Raw genomic sequence first — 13,169 nt, forward strand, 5'->3', positions numbered from 1 at the left:
CAATAACCCTTCAATCCCTATGACAAGTCATAGCACATGATTTAAACTGGAACATATTAAAGTTGTTACCTTAAAAAAGTGGACATTTATTCTAGTTAAATATGACTGCCTTTATCAAATAAAGACTTATTCTCTCAAACGACCTGATTTGTAACAAGGGAAATATTCTGATGGATAGGCACACCCTTTTAAACAGTGAGGTTGATTTAAGGAGTTGAAAATCTTTACTTAATAATTGTACCTGCAATCACTTTGAATACTCAATCATGTGCGGGTAAACATAAACAGGATTTTGCTTTTCACATGATTGGATAGTTGTATTGAATCTTCACTCAATTTATTAAGTGAACATTCCACACTCTTAATAAATCAGCCTCATTGTCTAAGCTTTACAGATACAAATGAATCCAAGAGGACATAAATAAATATTATTTTACCAAAGTCACAAAATGTCAGACACAAATGATCCATAAAAGAAGCTAGGGGCCATCGGGGTAAAATGTAACCTGGGCACAGAGCACATAAAGAAACTACAAAACTTATAAAAGCCATGCACCATATCTTCTAATCTGTGTCATTTATTGTGCAGTAAATGGATACAGCCAAGATGAAAAGAAAGGGATCTGCATAAATTAATTGGATTAAAAAAATTAATGCAAAAGAAAGTGAGAAGGTACGAAATGAGCTAAGGTGTAGATGACCGAAAAATGGTGAGAGCGGGAATACACAGGAAGGGAGACAGGATAAAAAAAAAAGTTGTTGAACGAGAAAAATAATAAAGAACGAAACGGGGAAAAATGTTATTGGTTTAATTTGTTTTTAGCGAGGAAAGGTGGTAGTTTATTAGCTCACACCTGATATTCCGCGTTTCATCCATTTCGGTTCACCAAGAGCAATGTAGAAACTTTCTTGCCTTTCGTACTCCTCCTCATCTATTATTTTTACTCTTATCGTTTTCCTGTGGGAACATAAGAGGTACAGTGGTGTACAGAGTTACAGTGACATATAACAAACATGACAACATGTGGGCATATCCTGAAACATGAGTAAAAAATTTTATTTCTTTCACAATTAAGCTGGACGGTAAAAAAACTGTTATGGCTGTTTTGGATTTGTCAGGTTCAGGCAAGGTTGGTTTGTCAGGAAATATAAGAGTTTGTCTTAGGAGATACTTTGAGCGGGGAAAGGTAGGTAATCGCCTTACTAGCTGGCACTTCAAGACTTGACACAAGAGAGTCAACGCAGGATGCAGAATAAAAAAAAAGCTACAATAAGGAGATGTACCAGAAATTGAAGGGCAGCATTTGAAATGAAATCTCAAAATGAATACTCTTTTGACCAGTACATTCACAGCAGTATATGCAGAACAATTGTATTATCGTGTGACATTTACATTGTCAGTACATTTTGGAAGGTAACATTTGACCCCCAGCCACAGGAGGAATCCACAGTAGACTCCCCTAATAACAAGAACAATGGGCTTTATCATCAAATGTGTCTTTTGTCGTATATTGTTACTTGAACTGTTCTTTTACAGCTATTACAGTACAGAATACCTTGTTGATGTTAAAGTGCAACACCATTTCATTTGGAGAAAAAAACAACTGATTAATCTTTAAAATAAATTGATAGGAAAGAAATAAAAGCATGGTCCTCGTTGTCTGCATGTTTTGGGGTGCATACTCTGGGGCTGTCATGCTTATCCTTTACTCACCATGTAAGTCACTGACCTGTATGTGTATAGCAGAGGTCAGGACAGAGTATGCACTTTCATAATAAATCACAAGTCAGCAATGGCAGCTCTCATAATTGCCAACAGCTTTGCTTTTATCTTGTTTTCTCCAGCTGCCTTTTGATGTCCCTCATACCATGACATCGGAAGCTAGTAACTGCAGAGGTCAGTAGAATAATGCCAAAAAATGGTGGCAAAATTCCTGTTTTATCACATTGCTACTTTAAAGATAACTTCATCTGACAGATGCATCAGAACCAGCACCAGAGGTTCCTGGGCACTGTAGTTCTCACAGTGGTATCAGTGTCACATGATACCTCCTGAACACAACTATAGCCAAACAATCTTACAGAGACTCCAAAGGCACCAAGGGTGACCAGATAAAATGAGAAATTAAATGTAGCCATGTATCCTGAAAAAATTACCTTTTTTAAATACATCATAATAACCTCAAACATTCTGCAATACCCTATTACAGCACTCACACAGACGGCGATAGCCATGGCCTGCCGTTCAACCAATTAGGCTTTATTGAATTGAAGAATGCTGGCAGTCTAACTAACAGGGAGCATGCTTACAGGAGGAGATGGCACAGATGGCACATACATGACCTCTTTAGCTTGCAGTTCAACTAACAGGCTGGGATGAAGGGGGTTGACATACTTATTTCCCTTAACTGTAATAGAGTAAATAAGCAATGTCACTCTTCAGATGGTGCAGTATGACACAATCTCAACATTTTGTAATGGTAAAGTTTGCATATATGTATTTCAATTGTATATTTAGCAAGTTGGCCTGGTGTTCCCTTTAATAGAAAATGTAATTTAATAGAAAACATCACTGACAACTTACAAAAGTAATCATTAAGGCCTAGTTCATACTGGTGCAGTGCTACTTTGACCTGATTTTCAATGCATTTTTTTAATGCAGCTGCAGTACGACTTGATGCAATTTTGATATGTTTTGTGTACTGCAACTTATCCCTGCTGTCACTGGGTGACCCTTCCTCCTATGACAACATAGGGCATGGTTTCTGAGAATGTCATGTGAAGTCATAGTGATGTCACCTGCAGACCTTTTTTTTATGTTGGCTCTTCTCTTTCCATTTTGCTGTCAGCAGGGAATCCCCGCTGACAGTAGGGATAACTCATCGTTGTCAGGGTGCCAGCAGGTTCCAGCTCCTTAACGACCAATAAATTAATATGCGATAAGTCACTGGTTGTTAGGATACTTCAGAGACCCAAGCATCTGAAATAACATCCATGTGAACCACGCCTAACTAATTGACAGAACTCAAAGCTAACACACTACATACAATGGGGCAGATCCACAAAGAAGTTACGTTGGCATATCTATTGATACGCCGCATAACTTCTAGTTTGCTCCGGCGTATCTTTGTTTTGTATCCACAAAACAAGATACGCCTGAAGCTGTGCTAGATCCGACTGGCGTACGTCTTAGTACGCCATTGGATCTAAGGTGCATATTTACGCTGGCCGCTAGGTGGCGTTTCCATCGATTTCCGCGTCGAGTATGCAAATTAGCTAGATACGGCGATCCACGAACGGCGTATAGGTTGCAAATCAGGGAATACAAAAAAAAGGACACATCTCTTAGTAAAAGAGCTGCTATATGAGGCGTATCCTATTTAAGTATGGCCGTCGTTCCCGCGTCGAATTTAGAATTTTTACGTCGTTTGTGCAAGTCGTTCGCGAATAGGGCTTTGCGTAGAATGACGTTCACGTCGTAAGCATTGGTTTGTTGCGGGTTAATTTCAAACATGCGCACTGGGATACCCCCACGGATGGCGCATGCGCCGTTAAAAAAAAACGTAATTTACGTTGGGTCAAGACGTATTTACATAAAACACGCCCCCATCACATCCATTTGAATTGCGCGACCTTACGGCGCCTTAACTTACGGCGAAAATTCTTTCAGGATAAGGAAAATACGCTGTAAGTTACGGCGGCGTAGTGTATCAGAGATACGCTACGCCGGACGCAACAATGCGCCACGCTACGTGGATCTGGCCCATTGTGTTTAAATAATATATTGCCTTTTTCTGTGTAGAAATGGGAGGGCAATAGGCTGAAAGATCATCATCTAATTACATTAAGTCATTAGCAACATTCATGAAAGTATCACAATTAATAAAACAAAGCTTTTTTAATGTTAGTCAAGGGCAGCTGCAATCATTATTTATAAAAAATTTAGCCTGAGACAAAATAGTCTGACCTATATTTAAAAAAATGAAAACAGTACAAATATATTGAAAATGAAGACATTCAATATAAACTGGCTTCTATGCAATAATACGAAGAGAAATGTGCAAATTACAGTAACCAACAGCAATCATGTTTCATTGTTCTAGCCGATGACAGCTGAAATTTGGTTGCTCTGGGCAAGAGAGAACAGTATTGCCTCTTGCAGCTTTAGTAAATAAGCTGCCATAAATAGTAAAAAGTATAATAAATGATGCCTGTAGCATAAAATTCATGCAGAACTTTTCCAAAAAGTCACACTAAAAAATCTAACTAATTTATTTTAAGTATGTGCTTTAGTTCAATGGTTTTCAAAAAGGGGTTTGTAAATCAATGGGTGTACCTTGAGGTGTAGATGGGCTCAGGTACAGCATGCAATATAGCTGATCACTGATCAACTCCTCCATGACTGAAATGGTACTGGTGTGGCTACATTTTTTCCTGCAACAAACTATGGGTTCCTTTACCAAGTCAAAAGTAATGGCAATTGTGAATATTCATGAAGGGGTTACCTAAATAAGTACTGCTTTTAACAGCCAATAATAAAGCAATTTTACTAACGCCAATAAATCAATTGAATATCTTGACAAAAAGGGTGGACAATCGGCGCTCTACTTTGTACTCAACACAGATTTTTTTTTACATTACAGGCTGGCAACGTGCGTAATGTTTAAGCATACGACACATAAAATTACAATACACACCATAAGGGGCCGTTTCTACCTTACCGGAGCTACAATACCTGCTGTACCAATTTGCTAACGATCCTTAAAAGTCTGGTGCTGATTGGCTGCTCAGGCACCAAGTGTTACATAATTTTGCATAATTTTTAAGGTGTTTCAGTCAGGATGGGAGCAAAGGGTGGCACTGGGAAGATAGAATCCGACTATTTAAGCCCTGTACACACAATCGGTTCGTCTGATGAAAACAGACTGATGGACCGTTTTCATCGGAGGAACCGATCGTGTGTGGGCCCCATCAGTTTTTTATCCATCGGTGAAAAAAAATAGAACCTGTTTGTAAAATTTTCTTATGGTTAAAAAACCGATAGAAAAAAACGTCTGTGGGAAAATCCATCGGTCAAAAATCCATTCTAATCAAGTCGACACATGCTCGGAAGCATTGAGCTTCATTTTTCTCAGCACGTCGTAGTGTTTTACGTCACCGCGTTGGACACGATCTGATTCTTAACCGATGGTGTGTAGGCAAGACTGATGAAAGTCAGCTTCATCGGATATCTGATGAAAAAATCCATCAAATTAGATTCCATCAGATATCCGATCGTGTGTACAGGGCATTAGGGTTCATGCTGTACAAATCACTGTTGTTTTTATTACTTGCAAGTGTAAAATTGCTTACATTTTTTATTTATTTTTTATTATTTTCCAGTTTTAAAAAATAAAAATACAAAATAGAGATATGACAATGTCTTGCATTAGGCAAAAAGCAAGAAAATCACTAGTGTTACAATTTAGTATCACACATAAACTTAAAATACATTATGATGTCATACTTATGAAAAAAAAGATCCTATACCAAAGATTTTAATCCAATTCTTTCTATTTAATAAATACCACCAAACTTCTGATTCTAAAATGTGCAAAACTGATCTACAACCACATCAAAATGTCATTCTTCTATGGAACCTCCATAGTTGGGATAGTATTATAAAAAAACAAACAAAAAAAAACACTACCCCCCTAAAAATTAGGACTAAACACTGAGGCCACTACAGATGTCTTCTACTAAATAATTTAGAAGCGACAGAGACGCCCATCTGTCCTTTCCTTCAAGGATGTAACTCAGCTCAATGACAACAACCAAACTATAAACCACTTGCTGAAAATTAACACTCCTCTAATTGACGACATATATCAACTTGGAGACCATAAAGAGATTGATTAAGGCATTTACTAACAATTCTCTGCCCATAATTCTCTTGCACCTGTTGCCAAGGACTTGCAGACTATTTTTAATGTTAATGTGGAAAGATCCCTGGAGAGGCTCAGTTGTCAATCATGGCATTGCCTACTCAAGCAATATTATTGTGTTGTGTTTGTTTAGAAAGCAGTGACTCACAGCTGTACCCCTACCTGCCAAGAGACAGAAATACCTCGGCACCATAGTAACCTGACATCTGTGCTTTGTCAAAATGGGATTTCAGATGCAGATGAGAGATTACAATACTTATCCAAAACAGTGTTCAAGGGATGTAAGCTTTACCAGCAGGTTTATCCAAAATTACATTACACACGTATATGGATTATTTTCATGGAAGATGTACTTAGAAGGCACAAGACTTGTACTGGCTGCAGACCACTCTTTAAAAATAAACAATTTGATATTGCTTACCTATTGCGGCAAACAACCCCCCCATGCCGTCGGTCGGTTAGGTCACCTGCACCCTATACTCCTCCCCATGTGGTCGGTCATCCTATGGGCAGCAGCCTCCCATCACATCTCCTCAGTCCTCCTCCTTGGCATCCAATAGGATTGCCTGTCCTTTCAGCCAATTGGGTGATGGGTCACAAGATCCGCTTCCTGATTGGCCGGGAGGAGGACCAGTGCAACAATAGTTCTTGCACCCCAAGCTCACCGTTTTTTAGAGCCTCTGCAGATCGCTGCAACATCGATTTGTTGCTGCAGCTGGCTCTACACTGAGAACTGAGCGATCAAAGACTGTTGATTGCTCAGTTTTCGGGTCTGCTCAGAGCACAGAGTGGTGACTGTCAGTCACCGGCTTTCTGCTCTGTCTCTCCAGTGCTCACTGGAGCGCCGGACTGTGGAGGGGGCGGGAGCTGTTGGTTCGAACTCTCAGTGGTGCGCTGAGAGACTAAATCAGCTGCCACTCAGGCACCTGGGTCCCTGATTCTGGACAAGCTCTGTGACATCAGCCAACAGCAGGCTGAATCTGGGTCACAGTAGTGCAGAACTAACTACAATCCTATGGCCCATAGGAGAGGTATGGCAAACAGAGCTTTGGCTATACTTCTCCTTTTAATGTTTCGCCAGTATTAGTACAGTAGTCTGAAACCTGCATGATATAGTTTACTACACATCATTCCTCCTTATGTTACTGTATTAAAGTTGATTTATACCCAATATAGGGTGGTTCTGGGACAGGACTTTGATGTCATTGACCCACAATGTACCAGTTCAGGACACCATGTAACGTATTCTGAAGACAATAGGATGGTAGCATTTTAGGACACCTACAGTATAACAGGCAGTCTTTTCTGTCTTACATTTTGAATATGGGTCTACCCGAGTTTAGTTAAAGAGTCCAGGCTCTGCTAACCTCCATAATCCAATCATATGCATGCAAAATTGGACATGATTGGGTTATCATTGCAAAGTGAAACTGGGGCAATTTCCTTTGCAAAGTGCAACTTCTCATGAAAAGTCTATTTGTTTTCTGTAAATCTACCTATATGTGCATTGCCTCATATCTACTGTACTAACTGATTTTATGTATATTTGAGTTCTTAATATATTGGGTCCCCTCTACCCTAAAAGATATAGGGCCAGATCCACAACGAGCGGGCGCAACGTAACTTTTGTGATTTAAGTTACACCGCCGCAAATTACACAAGTTAGTGCCCGATCCACAAAGCACTTATCTGGAAATTTGCAGCGGTGTAACGTAAATTCGTCCGGCGCAAGGCGGGCCAATTCAAATGGGGCGAGTCCCATTTAAATTGGGCGCGCGCCGGACGTACTGCGCATGCTCCCGACGCTATTTTCCCGACGTGCTTTGCATTACGTTACGTTGCGCCGAGTTTTGTGAATCGCGACAGGTAAAAAAGAGATGCGGCGGGAAAAAAAAAAATTAAAAATAAATTTTGACAGCGACGCGGGAAAGACAGGTATACTTTTACATGGTGTACTAACTTTACACTTTGTAAAAGCAGCCCTATCTTTGCGACGGCAAACTAACACTTACGGAGACTTAACGAAGGGAAAAAGCTTTGTGGATCTCCGTAAGTGCTAATTTGCATACCCGACGCTGGATTTCGACGAGAAATGCCCCCAGCGGCGGCCGCGGTACTGCATCCTAAGATCCGACAGTGTAAGTCCATTACACATGTCGGATCTTAGTGATATCTATGCGTAACTGATTCTATGAATCAGTCACATAGATAGAAACAGGGATACGACGGCGTATCAGCAGATACGCCTGCGTATCCCTTTTGTGGATCTGGCCCATTATTCTGAAGGTTGCCAAAGAAACCTATAATTGTTTGTTTAAAGAAGTTTGGCCTACACTCCCACAAAGCAGTACTATAAGGTTTATTGAGGAGTGCAGTATTGGGGACATAGGAAAAGAAAGACTTCCATTTGAGAAGGCAAAAAGCAAGAACCATAGACATCTGGATTGTAATTATTTTTTCCTTGTTCTAATTGACCTTAGCAGATGTAATGAATCTGATTGGATCTCGTGAGTGCCTGAGCATTGTTATTCTTTGCTTTGTTGTACTGGGATGAGAGATATTCATGCAAACCTTAAAAAACACCAAATACCTGCAAATCAGCATAGCACGAGGTTTGACCAAAGTTTATGTGTGCCTGGGAGACCCTTCCCACAGTGAAATTAGGTTCACACTCCATAAATCCTTATTTATTTATGAAGCGTTCTCAGTCTGGTTGCTACAAATATTTTTGTTAATTTTAAAACGGTAAGTGCACTTGGTTTCTTATTGGCCATGATGGGGGCATTAGTAAAAACGCTTCATGGGGATATTGCCCCCTTAGTCCGAAAGTATATTGGCATGCAGGAGAGGGAGTGATTTGTCCCATTAGCATTCACTCAAATTGAAATATCCGTTTTGGTTTGATGTATTCTATAAAGTTGAATGCATATATAGGATTTTCAAGTGACTATTACACATTCTTATCTATCTTTCATTTTGAGCCAGACCATTAAAGGTCATTGACCTTGTGTAATTGCTGGACAGCTGAACGCCAAACAGTCTTTATGAGGCTTTTTCAGTTTTACTAAGATAGTGGCATGATACATCTTAAAGGGGGTGGAAATCTTAAGTCTGCTTGAGGTCTCCTCCCGAAGTAACACAGACAAATACCTCCCCACAATGCCTCTTAAGCTGGCCATACATGGATCAAAATTTGTCCGGTTCAGTAGGAACGTGCTGAATTTTGATCCATGTATAAGCACTAGACTTGTGCACAACAGAAAATACCATTTAGTTTCACTTTAATTCGTAAAATACATAATTTTGTTCTGTTATATTTGTTATGTTACGCTCATTTGTTTTCAGATAATTTGTTATTTGTGTACAGTGTCGATATTCATTATACCAAATCTATTTCTTTTGTATGTGAGTGAGTGAATTACTTATATAGCGCTACAAATGCGAACTGAATCGCCTCAAGGTGCTTGGCATCCATTTTCCTTCAGTTTGAACCTCAGAATAGATGGGTCTTTGAGTGAGTGAGTGAATTACTAATAAAGCGCTATGTATATCGATTCAATATTTATGTATGCATATATATTTGTGATAACGATTCATAGTTTGGAAAGTCGTTTGTTTATTCAGTCAATTAACACACACACAATTTCAATATCTCCTCTCCTTTGCTCAAATACAATACAATACAACACCCTTCTCAGTTCTCATGAATGCACTTTGCCAGTAACCCAACCTCCAGCACAAAATTGATCAACTGATTGGACTGTAAGATTTACTCAGAGTTGACCTTTTGTTTCATTAGACCTTTAACGAATCATGTCAAATTCATTAGTTATTTTCACTATAATTTCTTTCATATTAGTTGAAATTCGTTTTTTTTTTTGCAAAATTCCTCCCGAAAATGTTGATTCATTATGAAACAAAGTGCACATATCTTGTAAGTATAATAAGCACCATGGTTGTACAGAACTGGATCAACTGATCCACTTCTGTTCAACCACCCTGTTAGAAAATGTTTGCTTGATCAGCGCTTCTGGCAGCACTAATCATTGTATTCTGACAGCAGGGAAGTCTCCTAGCTGTCAGAATAAAAAGCATTCCGCCATCCACCTCGAATGTGTGGATAGGAGAATCAAGTCATTTTTGGGTTGAACGGAAAAAAAAAGAATCCTCTACAGGCTGCTTAATACAAGAAGACCCTTCGATAACCAATAGATGATGATGCATGTGAAATCGACAGAAATGTATCCAATAAAATCTGGGACCTGTGCTACTGTACAAAGAAAACTCAAGCAGACTAGAACTTGCCTTCAAAAGTGAACAAAAACATTTATAACTTTTTAGCTCACGAAGTGGGCAAATATAAATTATAACTAAAATAGTGTTTCCCAAAGTGTGTGAACAGCTCCACATGTATTATGTGTCTTAACTATTTGTGACACTTTTTGACACTTGGGATTTATTAGCAGCACTTCCTTGAGGGACACAGTGTGGCTTTTTCTAACTGTGGTGGTTTAAACCACCTTGAGGGAAAAAAAAAGAAGAAGATGCATGCTCATAATTCACAAGAATACAGGAAACATCCCGATTTATTACATAAATAAAATAAATTATAATATAAATTTAAAAAAAATACATGTTGCCTGGCTGCATCGGGCTTTAATACTATTGGGTCAAAGCATGCTGTATAGGAGTGTGAAATATCCTTATCCCAATGCCAGTTTTGGGTCAGTGACTCAGAAGGCATTAGCTTGACAGCCAGGGAGATAACACTCTCAAAGGAAAGAACAGCAGTCTCCATGTTTTCTCACTGATGGTACTTGGATGTGGCAAAAGTTAGAATTGTGACACATGACTGACCAAAGTTTGGGAAACACTTGGCTACAGCATTGTTAGCAATCAGTAAGTGTTAAATAAAGAAGGTTATTTGTTAGACACAGCACAATCATAAGGGAAGAGGTGAGGAGAGCAAAGATTAAATCAGGGATAAGCAACTTTTGGCACTCAACCTGTTGCTGAATGACACCAGCAGCCTGTCTCTGTTTGCCAAGGAGATCACCAAAAAATGGGAGTGCTAAGAGCTGCTGGCCTATCCCTAGGTTACAGGTAGCAGAAGTCAGGGGCAGAGGCTGTTAGTGTGACAAAGCTGCTACTACACCTTTCTGCACACTCATGTCCACAACGTGTGGCGCCCTCAGTTCAATGTAGAAAGTCTTGTTTTTTTCATACTCCTCGTCATCAATTATTTTGATGTGAAAAGTTTTGCTGTGGATGGAAAAACAATAAGTGTCAAAAAGAAAAGCAGAAGAAAGGAATGAAAAGAAGAAAAAAAATCCATGCTCCATTAGTAATTTGTTTTTAACATAGCAATAGGAAGTGAAGGTAATGCAGAGAGGCAGTAAAAGGTTATTTCAGTTAAAAAGACTGCATGGGGTTTTAATTCAGACACAGACTGGCATGTATAATTTATATTCATTTGGTACTGATGACTGTATCTGGGCGTGTAACCATACAATAAAAAAACATTATAATAAAACTGCATAAATAATGAAAATACTGGAAAAATAGCCCAACAAATACTTTACTTTTTACGAGCGGTACAAAAGTAGTTTATTAACTCAAATATTTACCACAGTCTTGGCACAGTCTTGTAAAATCAATCTTCAAACCCAGATAATTGCCATATCATGTGATGAAAAGCTTAGAAGTGTATTCAACACAACACCTGACTTGCCAACTACATCTACAAGATGATCAAAATAAAAGGGAAAAGACTAGGAAAATTAAGGATATGAACTGGGAAAAAGTGGAAATGAGAGGGAAGTGAGTAGGCAAGTATTCTAACATTTAACCTCTGGTTAAAAAAAAAAAAAAAGCACCTAATCACTTATACTCGGCTTATTTCATATTCAATACTGACCAAAGCATAATCCAGCCAAAAGAGACCCAGATGAATTCTTTGTTTTCCCTCCTAGAACTATAAGGCTCTCTTCAAAACTAAATAGAGTGAGTATCGGAATTTTTTTTAACTGTGACCATAGGCAATGTTACAGTTTTGCATACAATATAAAATACCCGTATATACCCGTACATACTCGAGTATAAGCCGACCTGAATATAAGCCGTGGCACCTAATTTTACCACAAAAATCTGGGAAAACGTATTGGCTCGAGTATAAGCCTAGGGTGGGAAATGCAGCAGCTACTATAAGTGGAAAAGAGGGTCAACAATGCCCATCTGAAGCCTCACTGTGCCCATCTGCAGCCTCACTGTGTCCATCTGCAGCCTCACTCTGTCCATCTGCAGCCTCACTCTGTCCATCTGCAGCCTCACTCTGTCCATCTGCAGCCTCACTGTGCCCATCTGCAGCCTCACTGTGTCCATTTGCAGCCTCACTGTGCCCTCAGTCATTTACCTTTTGATCTTCTGCTGTGTCATGCTGCAGTCGGCGGACGTTCACTGTAACAAAGCCCCGCCTCCTCCTCGTCCGTGATAGATGGAACACTGATCCCAGCATTGTATCAGTGTTCAGTGATCCATCTATCATGGAGGAGGAGGAGGCAGGGCCTTGTTACAGTAGACAGCCACGACTGCAGCATGACACAGCATGATACTCGAGTATAAGCCGTGGGGGGCTTTTTCAGCATCAAAAAATGTGCTGAAAAAGTCGGCTTATACTCGAGTATATACGATAATGAGGTATATTACGGTAATAACATTCCCTGGCTATTTTATCTCCACTAGGGAGACTTCTTGTAGCATTCTGTCCCTGGGACTGGGTTTTGCCCAATGAGAGATTTTTATACCTTGCTTGTTGCCACATAGTCTCTTTATACAGTTTTCAAGGTGTGTGTAAAGAATGTTCATATTCGGGAGGGATTGGAGATGCTTCAACTATCCTAGAAAGTGTTTACTATGGATTCTAAAGTTGCGAAGAATACCTCCCTGACCCTCGCCTAATGTCCATGTGGTTTAATCTAAATTTGAGAGAGTTCTGTAAAGTAGAGATTGAATATAACCCAGGATAGCAAACAATTGTGCTACACTTTGAAAATGATTTTCTAAACCATTTCTAGACTAGCCAGGCTTCACAACTTTGTTTCACAATTGCAGCAAGTCTGCATTGCATGACTCCAGATCAACTTTCTTTGAAAACATTCTGCAAGTCTGCTGCAAGTTCTGGTTCAGTTGTGTTATGCAATAGTCATCCCACCACAGGGGTCAATGTGATTTGCAAAGTTTTTGCAG

General features: G+C 39.4%; 1 protein-coding gene and 1 long non-coding RNA gene across 4 annotated transcripts in view; one reads left to right on the top strand and one right to left on the bottom strand.

Annotated features, from left to right (window-relative positions):
- Positions 1-13,169, top strand: part of LOC120920933 — a 181,878-nt gene that overhangs the window by 94,491 nt on the left and 74,218 nt on the right. The gene's annotated exons all lie outside the window — the stretch shown is intronic.
- Positions 1-13,169, bottom strand: part of SLC8A3 (solute carrier family 8 member A3) — a 319,194-nt gene that overhangs the window by 69,680 nt on the left and 236,345 nt on the right. For 2 of the 3 annotated variants that reach the window (XM_040333389.1, XM_040333388.1), the window contains exon 3: positions 855-958. In XM_040333389.1, coding sequence (XP_040189323.1) covers positions 855-958 — 104 coding nt within the window. Of the gene's footprint in view, positions 1-854; positions 959-11,079; positions 11,187-13,169 lie in introns of all 3 variants that reach the window. The other variant, XM_040333387.1, reaches the window with a different exon arrangement.

This window comes from Rana temporaria, chromosome 13 (genome assembly GCF_905171775.1).
Source record: "Rana temporaria chromosome 13, aRanTem1.1, whole genome shotgun sequence".
Classification (NCBI taxonomy): Eukaryota; Metazoa; Chordata; class Amphibia; order Anura; family Ranidae; genus Rana; species Rana temporaria.